Source organism: Tigriopus californicus, chromosome 5, assembly GCF_007210705.1.
Source record: "Tigriopus californicus strain San Diego chromosome 5, Tcal_SD_v2.1, whole genome shotgun sequence".
In the NCBI taxonomy this organism is placed as follows: Eukaryota; Metazoa; Arthropoda; class Copepoda; order Harpacticoida; family Harpacticidae; genus Tigriopus; species Tigriopus californicus.
Genome location: NC_081444.1, coordinates 5,567,615 through 5,581,105, shown reverse-complemented (window position 1 = coordinate 5,581,105; position 13,491 = coordinate 5,567,615). Strand labels below are relative to the sequence as shown.

The 13,491-nt window shown below is 45.9% G+C and overlaps 2 protein-coding genes and 1 long non-coding RNA gene across 4 annotated transcripts in view; 2 read left to right on the top strand and 1 right to left on the bottom strand.

The window, feature by feature from the left end:
- The first annotated feature begins 483 nt into the window (after positions 1-483).
- On the top strand, positions 484-1,496 carry LOC131879981 (alpha-1,4-N-acetylglucosaminyltransferase-like). The gene is made up of 4 exons (XM_059226472.1): positions 484-619; positions 721-908; positions 1,000-1,113; positions 1,182-1,496. Exons 1-4 carry the CDS (start codon positions 546-548, stop codon positions 1,457-1,459), a joined length of 654 nt encoding a protein of 217 aa, XP_059082455.1. The 5' UTR covers positions 484-545; the 3' UTR covers positions 1,460-1,496.
- Positions 1,497-1,498: 2 nt separating this feature from the next.
- Positions 1,499-13,491, bottom strand: part of LOC131879979 (transcription factor unc-3-like) — a 21,392-nt gene continuing 9,399 nt past the window's right edge. Inside the window, exons 6-10 of one of the 2 annotated variants that reach the window (XM_059226469.1) lie at positions 12,628-12,696; positions 4,913-5,124; positions 3,267-3,908; positions 2,427-2,702; positions 1,499-2,322 (exon numbers count right to left, since the gene is read on the bottom strand). In XM_059226469.1, coding sequence (XP_059082452.1) covers positions 2,318-2,322; positions 2,427-2,702; positions 3,267-3,908; positions 4,913-5,124; positions 12,628-12,696 — 1,204 coding nt within the window. In that variant the 3' untranslated portion in view covers positions 1,499-2,317. The remainder of the gene's footprint in view (positions 2,323-2,426; positions 2,703-3,266; positions 3,909-4,912; positions 5,125-12,627; positions 12,697-13,491) is intronic. The other variant, XM_059226470.1, reaches the window with a different exon arrangement.
- LOC131879985 (uncharacterized) lies at positions 9,428-11,837 on the top strand. The gene is made up of 2 exons (XR_009373217.1): positions 9,428-9,928; positions 10,012-11,837. It is a non-coding gene; the product is annotated as an uncharacterized LOC131879985 (long non-coding RNA).

Here is a 13,491-nt window from a genome sequence, read left to right as displayed (position 1 = left end):
TTTATTAGCATATAGCCTGTGAGATTTGCCATAAATTGCCTTTCTGAAAATCTTTCATGAAGTAATCGAGTGATCATAAAGAAGGCAGAAGCAAAGCAGAGGAGACATATGAAAAGCAACAAAATTAGAAAAGGACGGTTGGTTCTTATGGACTTCACGAACATTGTGATACAAAATAAAAATCGCTGTTGAGACAAAAGAAAATACATTATTGAGATGAAGACGGAATATAACGTTAAGTTCTCGCTAGTCAGTTCGAATGATTTTCTTGGTTATCTGCAACTTCATTTTGGTGCAAGAACAGACCTAACCTTCACCATCAACTCTCTTAAATTACAGATTCCATCTTCTTCTTGGACACCTCGACTGACAACTATTTGTCGGATATGACCTTGTGCGCCATCGAATCGGCCGCCCGCGTGAACATGGACCACAAGATCGTACTCCTGCGAGTGTACGGAAATTTGTATCTGAATCCACAGCTGAGACGATTCAGGACCACCCTGCCCCAAGTCGACTTTCAACGGGTCCATCTGGATGAGTTAATGAATCGGGCCGGATTTCTGAAATTGAACGAACACAGTTTCAAGGCGAGCGTTTGGCCAGTTTTCCACATTAGGTAAATGAAACTTGAGTGAAACTTGAGTCCTCTCTGAGGACCATTTTCCTGGTTCCAAACCGTCAACAGGGGGCATCATAAATCGGACCAACCTCTTTTAGTGATGTGCTCCGGGTGGCATTGCTCAAGCTCTATGGAGGGACGTATTTGGACTCGGATGCCGTGTCCATTCGTTCCTTGCCGAAAGACAGGAATTTTGTGGTCATTGAGACTTCGGAAAGTATCGCCAACGGACTTCTCAGGTTTCGCGTGGGCCATCCTGTCATCGAGGAAGCGCTTCATTACTTGGGTAATTGCGGTTCTTTTTACTCGCTCGACGCTGTTCATTCATAGACTGATTTTTCGGATGGAGTAAAACAGCCAGAGATTTTTGCTTGCAGATAACAACTTTGATCCCAAGGGTTGGGCTAATAATGGACCTTTGGTCTTCACAAAGGCCATCCAAAAACTGTGCCAAATCCCAGAATCCACTCACTTGTCCTCGATCAAAGCTGGCAAGTGTTTTTGGTCGCTACATAGCTCTGATTGGCTGGATAGCGATTGAATTGATTATCAATTTCAGACAAATGCTTGGGCATCCACGGGTATTCGAATGACAAGTTCCTGTTGATTGGAACCAAACAGTTCTGGGAGTTTGTGGAGAGCCACTCGCAAGATTGGATCGACCGGAAAATTGAGGAACTAGAGGCCAAGTCCTTATCCACCCATCTCTGGGGTCATCGCTACAAGATGCATGATCTGAAATTCGACTTTAAGAGCTTTAACGCCAGTCAGTTGATTTATCGTATTGGACAAAAGTTTTGTCCAACCACCTTCCTATCGAGTCGAGAGAGAAATTAATGCAATGTAGATCGTAGAAAGGAACGCTAAGGATAGAAATGATTTCCAAAATAGGTTTATTTGTTCCTGTACAAAATTCGCTTGAAATGCAATTCCGAGTGACATGAAATGAGAGGATTAACTCACGGATTATTCAAAATAGTGAGAGAGAGGCTCTGGCAGAGTTTGTAGTCTTGTAGATGCCATCGGATTGCTAAGATTGTAGTAGTGTTCTAAACTTAAAGGTGAGCTAGTTAATAATGGGGTGATGCGATTTGATAGGAATATATAGGAGTATGTATGTAGTATGAGAATGGCATGAAGAAATCATGGTGGAATTGAAGGAAGATGGGGAATAAAGAGGTCGATTGGTCTAACCTATCTGGGCGATCGAGAGATTTCTGAAGTACGAGATATTATTTGGGAGCGGTGGAATACGTTGGGATTTTTCCGACACTCTGGTTTTGCTGTTTTGAACTGTGGGAGTAAGAATACGTAGTACTGTTGTGTTATGAGTACATACAAGTGGTATGCGGAGAAGAAAATGACGGGCTTTGGTCGTGTTTGAACAAGATTTCTCTGAATGGATGAACCTGCACCTTTCGAGGTGAAATCAGGGAAATGAAAGATTGATCACATATGAAGAACTGATGAGGCATTGCTTGCATAACCTTCCAAACTGAAGGCGACCAAAGAGCTAAGACTAAATTGTTTCATACGAAGATGCCCGTTCAAGTCGAGAGATCGTGGCATCATTGCTGTTCTTCATAGTTCATTTGGCCGATGCGGTCAATTGTGGGTAAGATTGAGCCGTACAGAATGAGGTCATGGCCGCAAACGGGCTTGGCACGAGGGATGGCGTCATTCCTGGAAGCAAGATTAAACTACAAGATGAATCATCGCGGCAGTGTCAACCTCCGGACCAGGATCAACATGTTAAGGCGAACAAACGGAACCAAATTCATGCAGACGAAAAACGGGTACTAACATTGCACTGTCCCAGGGGGGTTCGAGTACCAATAATGGGAAGGATAGGTGCCGTAGTAGCCGGCCGCAGCTTGCTGTTCCGCACTCATCGTATTGGACCGTCGGGGCTGGATGTGTCCGGCGGCGGTCAAGTTGTTGAGGTACATCGTGGCTAATTGGGCCTTGTGGGCAACCACGGCCGGAGATTGCTCTCCAAACCCAAGGTTATCGACCACTCCCGGGGGCGGGGTGATCGAATCAGCCGCACTTATGGGCGACGGGGTGCTCTGACCAGCCTCTAGATGGAATGGAAATGAAATGAACATGAACGAAATGAAGCCAAACACACATGCACATTCATGGATGGAAGAGAACGACCAACATAAAAAAAAGGGACCGGCTCGTCTCTTATGAGGTTGAACCGCAGTTACGTTCAAAACTAAAGCATGCTCTGACGGATTATTCAAGTGAAGCAGATCGGGTGGGTGTGCAATCGGGTGAACGGTAGCGAAGGAGCTAAGCGAGGTGTCGATCGAAGTAACATCTATAAGTAAGTGCGGCCAAACCTCACTGGATCCCCTTGTGGTAGAAGTCAGTGATTTTGCGAGAAAATGCACGCGGCATCAAGTGTGCCGCCGCAGCCGCTGCAGCAGCTCCAGCCTCATCAGCGTTGCTGCCCACTCCGCTTAGGCCGCTACCGTTCCCATTGCCTGCAAATAGGAGACTGCAAAGTGCTAACGCTCGAAGAGTCACCTTTCTAAGAACACCATCCCAAATACTGTGGCAACCAAAAGATCGGTGACAAATCAAACTATTCTAAGCCAGGTTGGAAATTCAGTATCAAGAGGAAATCAGCTAGTACCCATATTGTGAGGAGCGGAAAGATGGTTTCCTCCGGCAGCTGACGACGTGCTGATTCCGCTGGAGTGAGAGTAGCTTGTCACTGGGGTAACCACACTGGGAACCGGGGTCGCAGGGTCACTATAGGCACGGGGCGAATGTTGGCTGGCTCGGGAATATTCCTCAGCCACCTCTTGATAATTCAATGCATTTCCGTTGTCCGCACCAAGGTGGGCATAAGGATAGCGGCACACCATCTCGGCCAGGTCTGCGGCTCTTCGGAGAATGATGTCCTTAGACAAGCGGTCAGGGTCGCCGGGATGTCGTGGAATGATCTTGGCCAACCGGGTGAAGGAGTAATCAATGGTGGCGTCCGTGATGGCGATGTACGTAAAGCGAACCGGCATTCGATTGGGGCCGGGCTTCTGTCCCTTAAAGCCCACGGTCACGTCCACGGTACCGGTAGAATGACGAGCAGGTACGTTCACCCTGAGGGCGTGGGGCGTGATGAATTCACTCCAGACCGCAGTGTTGCCAAAGTACACCTGAAGTCCCTCAAAGAAGTTGTCACCAATGACAACGGCCATTTGACCACCCGATACCCAACCCTCACATGGCGACAAGGCCTTGATGATGGGTGTCATCTGAGATCCGTACAAGTTATCTGGAGGAGAAGAAGAATAGAGCATTTTTAGAAGACTTGTCAATTAGTCGCCCTGGGGAGTATTTTATGGGGCAAATTTATGTTCCCCCGTCTTTACCCTTGTCACGCATATATTCCCCTTGAAAAAAATATTACTTTTGCAGTAAACCGTTTCACCCTTTCCTCTCTGGCAGTGTCGTTTGCCATTGGCCAAGTGCATTTGGTAGTGCATTCATTGAATGCAATATCGCGGTAATTTCCGAACTTGAACAGATGTTGTTATGTATTGGTTCAAAGAATGCCCAACGGCCAAAAGGTAGCGCCAGCCAGAGCAATTTTAGTACTTGCAGACCCGTATATCAACGAAGCAAAGAACAGCTAAGGATATAAAATGAATTAATTTCGACCTCTCACAAACGGGACAATAAGCTCAGCACATTTGCACAAAAAAACTGGCTAAAGGTCCAAGACGACTGAGCATACTACACTAAGTGATCTTTGTGTAAGCTAAGACAATAAACGGGGACCCTTGTTCATTCCACGTTCGAAATTGGATTATTGGGACACTGGAACACGACGTCCAAATAAGCTGGCAGGAGTAAATTAGTCCTATTAGTATGCACATTATTGACTGCAGGGGACGTCGTTCCGGATGGGGTGGCTGGCTGGCCCACCAGAATGCCGAGCCAAGTCGGGGGTCTTTGTGAGGAGAAATAATATTTTGGCACATGTTCACACATTTGGCACGGCCAACCCCGGAAGAAAACCTCCCTACTCGTTCATGACCACAATTTGGTCAAAGTCTTTGGCTATTAAAATAGCACAGAAACCTCCAGAACTTGTGTTCAAGTGTACTTTCCCCCTTTTTCCCCTGTTTTCTGTTTCATCTATCCCCAGAAACGACTTTGTTGACATCGTGACAATTATTTCCCGCCTCATTGAACCGACGTAATGGGCTCACTCGCGCTTGTCATGGACAGTCATTTGGGATCCGATCAAGACACAATCATTTTAATTGGACTCACTTTCCAGTCCGGTGGGGCCTTCCAATCGCTTGCCCTTCCGACCGTGTTTTGAGTTGTTGTGGACGAACATGTTTTCGGACATGGTGACGAGTGCGGGCGGGGCAAAGTTGAAAGCCGTGCCCACGGCCACTTGGAATCGGCGCATGTCTCGGGGATTACCCGCATTCTTGAGACAATTTTGATTGCACTTCAGGAAGAACTTCAGTTGGAACCTGGAACAAAATAAACGGGCAATGTTAAACATGTACGTACGAAGTAGCTTCCTCTTCATAGTTGATCCCTCAGCCCTCCAAAAGACAGAGACGAGAGGGCTTATTACAACAGCCACATCATCCATAAGCCAATTTTTGGTACTCATCATCGTCATCAAAAGGTTTTTGTGGGCACCGCACACTTCCCTCCTCCCTTCTCCAGAGATCAGATGCGAGAAAGGGACTACTGTTCCCAACCCGACAACCCTGGCTCATCTCAGTACGTACATACAATGAGGAGGATCAGAGGGAGAGCCCAAAGAAGGGGATGAAAGAGCAAGGAGAAGCTCTCATGTGTGTGTGTGTGTGAGGGCTGGAATTGAGCAAATCCGACGCTCATACGTGAACACATTCATCCTACTCGTTCTGAGTCAGGTTTCATTGTGGCCATTGATTTTCCTACTGCCCTCTAGCTAGAGAATAAAAGGACAAGGAAATCGCACTCTGTTCCTCAAAAAAAATGAAACGACAGAGATTGATCTTCTGGACGTGACATTGGCGTTAATGATCCTACTTTGTCTTGGTGGTTCAATGTTTTGATTAGGATATTAATGAGCAGCAATTAAGCACTAAAAAGGACACGGGTACGACGTGTCTGGTATTTCTATCATGAGTCAAGGCCATTTTTACCCACTTCCAAAAGCTTTTTTACTGCCATACTAATAGATCAGCCAGAGATCTCCCTCCCCCTTTCCCAAACACAAAATGGTGGAGTTGAAACAAGGTCAAAAGTCAACTCGATCAGGCTCGTGGAATCGACAAACCAATTTTGAAAGTAAATGCCGAACATAAAACGTAGTACAATGCTAGCTGACGAGATCTTGTGTCGATTCACAGGGAAACCACGAATAGATTAAAGCCTTATCGNCGTGGAATCGACAACCCAATTTTGAAAGTAAATGCCGAACATAAAACGTAGTGCAATGCTAGCTGGCGAGATCTTGTGTCGATTCACAGGGAAACCACGAATAGATTAAAGCCTTATCGGACTCGTGGGCTCATTACAAAATCACGACGTACTCCATTGGAACAGTTACTGACAGTGGAACACACTGCGATGGTTACGATATCTACTGCAGCATCAGAATATGCGCTGTTTAGTATGTAGGAAAAGAGAGAGACTAACTCGGATTGTGACTGCCCGACGAACGAACCTAGATCATTTTTATCATAAACATCTTCTGTAAATAAAGTGAGCGGTAATCCCTTTTAATACATCGAGTCCATACGCTCAAGGAAAAGTGGACCGTATTCATTCGACATCGATTGAAACTTGGGACCAAAATGAACCTGCCAATGTGAATCCAAAAGAGCAACTCTCTGTACCAAACGTTGTACTTGCAAATGGTAATCGTACCCATTCGGGTACATCCACAAACCCCCTCAAAAAGATTGACATGAGTTAATCCTCAATTGGCAGTCCCTTAGATTCTTCACTATCCCCCAATGGTGTTCTACAGCAGTGCTACAACCACAAAACCGATGCGATCGTCATTAGAAGTGGGGGATTCTTGTCATCATCGAAATAGGGAGACCGAACCCGATATCTCGGGTTTCAGATGGAGGAATATGAAGTCATAACTCAGAGATCCGGATTGGTGGCGTTGGCGCAAGATGCGCGAGAACAAGCCTTTGCCATTGATCTTGGCAGAGCACGCTTTGTGAAACCTGAGACAGACATCAAAAGAACAGATTGCCAAAAATCGAGCAATGAAGTTGAGAGGGTTCGAGTGTCGGGGAAACAAAATCAAGTCGGAAGAAATGGGAAATACTGGAGATTTTTTACTTCAAAACCGATCGTTCTGTACTTGGATAAAGTTCGTTGGGTCGGAAATCGGATTGCAATAATTAATGGGAAATGTTCAGGGCGATTGGACTGGACAGATTCGATTTTTGGTGGACTCAACCTTGTGCCCGATTTGCTCTAGCTTTGTCTCAAGTTAATGATGCGATGTCAAAGCCATCAAACTGAGACAAAACCAGACGATAACGAACTCAAACCATGTCTACCTAACTCAGTTTGACTTGAAACAAGTGCACAGCAGTGCACTTATGCAAATCTCAGGCGAGAAAAGTGGCTTTCCAAAAAAGGCAGCTCTTTCTCGGAGAGCACTATGAAGAGAGAAAGACCACCCTTCGTTCTCTCCAGGATCGTCCTCATAATCATCCTTTGGGATTGGCATGTTGGCACGACTCACGGCAGATGGACTGAAGATCGGGTTACCCGAGGAAACTATCTCAATCCCTGATCTACCCTTCGCACAGAGAGATGTTTCAGAATTTAAAGGTTGGCACAGATGACTCTCATTCTGGAACCAGCAATTCATCCACCTTTCGCAAATGAGGCAGCGCGTTCTATGTGGAGCAGTCCAATGTACGGTACATCTATGTATGGATGATCTAGATCAACATTTTGTCGGTGGCATGTGCGAAATATGCATTCAAATTAGATGGTAGATGTACGACATGAAAAGCGGCCAGAGACGACAGGTCTACCCTCGTTCATCAGTTCTCCAACACTTGGAACTCTTTTATGCCAAGGCAAAAGCGCCTCGGAAAGGATTCAAAACCAAGCCAGACTTGGGCATACGCTTGACACCGTCTCCGGTTTCCCTTGTACTACGAGGGGCTGTTCAAGGAACCAAACTAGTATGCAAAATTATGGCAACTCGTGACGAGAGGGCGAAAAAAACTTGAAATGCAGATCACAACGGCAACTCGTGACGAGAGGGCGAAAAAAACTTGAAATGCAGATCACAACATGTTTGGAGTTGTTGGTGCTTCTATAAAGCCTCATTCATCCTTCTAACTTTCGGGCAAGGCTGATTAACCTCATTGAATGTCAGGCTTGTTTGCAGTTGAGCCATTCAACCGTCCGAGTGTCTGTGTGGGTAAAGCGATAACTCTTTCTGCCTCTGTACCCTCCTGGTAAATGTGAGATTTATTTGAGTTCAATTAAGTGGAGTGTAAATTGATTAAGGGCCAATTTGTTCAGGAACAAACAGCAGGGTGACACTCCGCATCCCCATTAGGAAACGCACACCCAAGTACCAATACCAAACATGAGTTTGCAGCCGGATTTTGAGTGGGCTCAAGTGCTGATCAGGCGTTGAACTTTTGTTCTCAAGTTGACACAAAACAGTCACATTGACATCAATCAGCCTCAGAAATATCCCGTTTCAGCTAGATTTTTTATCAGACCCCAAATTTGTGGTCCATGACCAACAATATAACAGATTTCCAGCCCCACCGTCAAGTCCGCACTCTTATCGTTTCGTCCATTTCAGATTGTCTCTTTTCCAATGGATAGATGGTCACTCCATTGGAAAGATGAGACTCTGAGATGGACCATCTGTCGGACTTGTTTCGTTTTTGAACTCGGTGGAAAAAGTGGAGTTTCCGGGTACCTCAGCTAGAAATGCATCCTGTCGACATGCAGTACAAGGTGGTCCTTTTTCCTTTGGTACGGAAAGGCTTGAATTGGTTCAAGTTCAGGTCCCCAGAGGCCAAAGGTGGAGTGAGCTGTTCCTGAGCCGTGTGAGAAACAAGGAGCTTTGGCCTCGCGGGTCCCATGCCAATACTTTGGGTCGACAGAAGTTCCTCAATGTACGAGGTGCCGTGTGAATGAATACCCTAGGGGCACTTCTTTGAGGTAGAATTGGCTAGGAATCAAGCCAGACAAAATGGCTCTTGGTCGTTGTTCTCGTTTCTGCGTCAAAGGCACCCTGAGACCCTGAAACTGGGGAGTTTTGTGGGCTTTTTAAGTACAAGACGAACCACCATTGTGATAGGGGAGGTAATCCCGGGTAAACCCTCTTGTGATTACAGAATGAATTACAGCTCGAGAAACGGGCTCGCTGAGGTCCGTCACCCGAACTCATCCTATGTTGAACATGTGGAAAGAGATACTTTACGTAATCCCTCTTATTGGTTTGAAGGATTTAGGGACTCAAAACTCTCTTCGGTTGAATGTTAAGCAGACCGCTCACAATGGGTGCGTCTACGTGCACACTACGGTATGTTAGAGAAGAGAGCCTCAGGGTCTAAAACAGATCTCGGCCGTGAAAGTTAAGCCACAAGATGGCAGTGAAAGCGAAAGCCTTGTTGTGATGTTCATGACCAACCTTTTTCACGCGAACCAAGGGGACCGTCTCATGCTAGGAGAAAGGGAATTTCCACTCAAGATAGTTTTCCCTGGGGATTTTTTCAGGCAGCTCATAGAATGGAAAGCAGCTCGGGGGAATCCTGGATCGGTGTCCGCTCCCTTCTCGCCTCTTTCCATTCTCTGGCGATCCCTGAGCGTAAATGCAGTGCAGCACACAAAGAGCGGCGGCGGAGGAATTGAGCTTGCCGCCAAGACAGCTGCCAATTGCATGGCTCCAAAACAACAGCTGAGACCTCCTTCACACGAAAGAAAGCTCACGAGACGCCCCTGGTTCTAGCCTTGTTTGGAATAAATGCAACCCTCATCAAAGGCTGAGTCAAGACCCTATGGAAAAAAGCACTTCAACAATCCAATGAACAAGTTCAACTTCGCGTCCAATCCGACTGACAATGAGGAAAAAGAGTGTTTCAGAGGTCCAATGAAATATTTATCACGGGACTCGATCCGAGTCCGCTCTTTGTGAAAACCCTCGCCAATCGGAATAATAAAATGAATCATAGCCCAATCTGGAGATCCGATCCCGGGAAAGAACGGCGACGACGACGACGACCCCTGTTTGTTTGCTCACCCTCGAGAAGGGGCCAAAGACCAGAGAGAAGGGTTTGATTCAACTCACTAATATTGTTTGCTTTGGCCCGAACGGCACAAGAACTCAATTCCTATTATTTATATTCCAACTCCAGACTTGGAAAACCTCTCGAGGGACTCACAATTTCGGTCTCAACTGGATCCGGCCGTGCAATATCTTCAATTCAATGCCATGAATGAATGAGACAACCTACAAACGCGATCGTGTGTGGGTCCTTGTGGAAGTTAAACATCCTGTGTCTGCTCGCACTTGGCGGCATAAATCCTCGAATTGTGACAAGTAGAATCGAGAAGAATGCTCTTCTTAAGCATCTAATCCACGATCGAGAGACTTGAGCAGGTGAAGATGAGTGAATGGAATATACCCTGCAGGGGTTTTCATTGGCACCAAGCAAAAACACCATGTGCAATGACAACCCGTCTCCGTCACGTCTTCGCGGGCTTGGCCGATGACAACCGAATGACATCATTGAGTTGTCTTTGAGGGTGAAGATACAGGATATTTTGCATACGTGAGTTATGGCTTCAAAACGGAGGTGTTGACAAGTTTAACTCCGACCCACCTGTCAATGTCATCCGTTGAATGAAGAGTGATGATGAGAATTCAAACATTCGGCTTTTTTGCACACAGTCTTGCTCTTTTTTTTGCTGGCTCACTCCACGAACGCCAAAGTTAACTCTCTCGTTCGTACTGGCGAGGCAGTCATAAATCTGGTAGTGTCTGACCGCCGTGTGCTGCCAAATAAATCTCTAAGGGGTTTGGGGGCGCGCAAGTTCCAAACTTGGATTTTGTCGCTTGTCCTAATTCTCTTGTGAATCTGCCCGGAGATTTTTCTCACAAAATCTGTGAACTAATGAAGACAAGTCGCTCACATGGACCCAAGTATGCCTTCACTCGGTTCTTGGGTAGCTGAGTGGGTGGGTTGAGTTGGAAGAGGATGGATGGGTGTGCGTAGTCTCCCGAAACGAGAAAATACAGGCTTGGAATAATTGTACACACTGTAGTACGTACACCTCATCCTCGTTATCTGGCCATATTTTCAGCTTATTAGCAAGCCAATTACACATGTCGCGTCGCAAGAAAATGACGTGATTTCAATTTAGATTGCCATATGGCCAAGATCAACCACGACATCGACCCGATGGTAGGGTGAGAGGAGTGTATTCAAATTACATGTGGAGCTCCTACCCATCTCCCTGAAGCACGGCACATGAATCAACCAGTCATCCAGTCGGCAACATTGTAGTAGCCATCCACTTTTACTACCTTTTGACACGGAACCAGTGCAATTGGCCACATCTGTCCTCAGGAAGAGAAATGTCACTCAATCGGGGAATGAACCGAATGTCCGTCTTTGGCTGATCAATACACATATCCTGGGTCGGAGAAATCTGGTCTTGGATGGGCAGTTGACCAACCTTTCCGGACCATAAATTGAAGCTGGTTATTGTTTTACGATGCACTGTGGCCGACCCCGGAGAACGATCTTCTAATCATGTTCGATCAGCATTTGGAAAGCCCACCACCAACGCTCGTAAAACTTAGTCACCCATCCATCTCGATGGACCACACCTGTTTTCTCGGGACTCCTAGGCGATGAACCCTTGTTAAATGCAAAAACATGGCCCCGGTGTCTATCTATTAAAGGGACAGGCTCTATTGTCCATCTGTCCAGAAATGTTCCACAAAGTGTTCAAGCCAGAAGGAACCTGAATGAACCTGAGGAAGATTCGATTGCCACAATTTTACGATCCGTGTCGCCCCGTGGTCCCTTTAAAACTTTATTGGCCTTGTGAAAATCGTAATCTTCATGTTCCTAGTGAGTGCTTGTTTATAAGTGAACGATTTGTTAGTTCTCTGTCAGCCTAGAGTACAGCAAAGCAGGTACGGGTACAAAATAAAAGGTTGTGTCCGGTCAAACTTGCTAGTTTTCCTACATGAGTACTCGAAACGCAATTATCAATCAGTATTGCCCTTCTTCATCATTCTCATTATGATCCATTTCACGGCGATCATCATAATCATCATCTTTGAAGTTGGGGAAAATTTCGAGCAGATGGCAAAGCGAGCTTTTCAAACATCATGCGAACAACACACAGAGTTACGGGAAAATTCGTTCCTCCCCAAATAAAAAACCCCAGCAGCTCCTTTCTGTCTGTCCAAGTGAAAAGTATAAATGTAAGTGAGTGTGTGTTTGTGTGCTAGAGAACCCTCAATATGTTCGAGAGCATTGCTAGATGAATTGCTTTATGGTATAGTGGAGCTTGTCCCAACCAAAAAAACGAGAGAGGAAGAGAACTCTAGTACTAGTACATGAGGACAGAATTGTCGATTGGGCATGAATGGCAAGTGCATTCAGAGCTCTGCCACTCTCTCCTGCATTACTACTTCTGCCAATACCCTCTACATTCACTTGTACAATGCACCCTACTACATAGTACGGCCAGCTCCCTTGCCTCCATCTCGGTCTAAGGCGTAAAAAATGTATTTTTGAGCATTTTGTAGGCGACTCAAACCGTCCTTTTTGTGAGTAGGGAATTATTAATGAATCTCCAAAACAGTCGACGGATGCCACTTGCCACATGTCAATGTGCCATGGGGCTTCAGCTCACGCACAGTAGTACATACCCATGAAAAGTGGAGACTGGAGACTAGAGACTTAGCCAGCTCATGCTTTGCATAGTTTGACATACTAACACAATATTCTTACCTTTCACAAATGACGGGATCGGAAGGAGTTTCGTTTCGATTTCCACAGCTCTTTTTCTCGCAACACCGACTAAAACAAGAACGCAACACAATGTTGGATTAGTGACCGAATAGAATGACTAAAGTTTGCATCAAAAAAGCCTCAGGTCGCCGTTCCAATCTCGCCTTTATCTTTTTTTCCTCATACATTTTTCCCCCATAAAATGAAAGCAAACGCACACACAGTGCATGGAAAACCTCCTTAGAGAAGGAGCCTGAAAAATGGGGGACGGAGAGAGGCCCAAGACAAAAGTTTTTTTTTTACTCGATTACTTACTCTTCCTCGGTCTTTGAATACAAACTTGAAGTCGAACTCAAATCTTAGGCAGAGTTATGAACGAACATCAATTATAGCAAGTCTATTCCTTCTCTCAAATCGGGTCCAACTTAATTTTTCATGCTCCTTATCGCTAGCGAAATTTCCCGTTTGCCCGATCAGCTCCCTCCCTTTTTCCTGTGTGCCCCTTTTGGTTGCCTCCTTTCTCTCGTAAAGAAAGGCTGGTTTTCGAGGCAGCCCTGCGTGGCCCATCCGCCTCCAAAGGCCGTAAATGGGCAGGAGAAAGAGAGAGAGGGAGAGACGACGACTATTGAAGGCTGAGAAGGGGGAAGCCCGAAAGTCTCAAGGGACCAACCAACTATCGGCCGTCTCCTTTTCCTTCGCCATTGACGGCCAACAACCCTGGATCGTAGTGAGCTCATGCAGTCCACCGACCCACGTANACTTGAAGTCGAACTCAAATCTTAGGCAGAGTTATGAACGAACATCAATTATAGCAAGTCTATTCCTTCTCTCAAATCGGGTCCAACTTCATTTTTCATGCTCCTT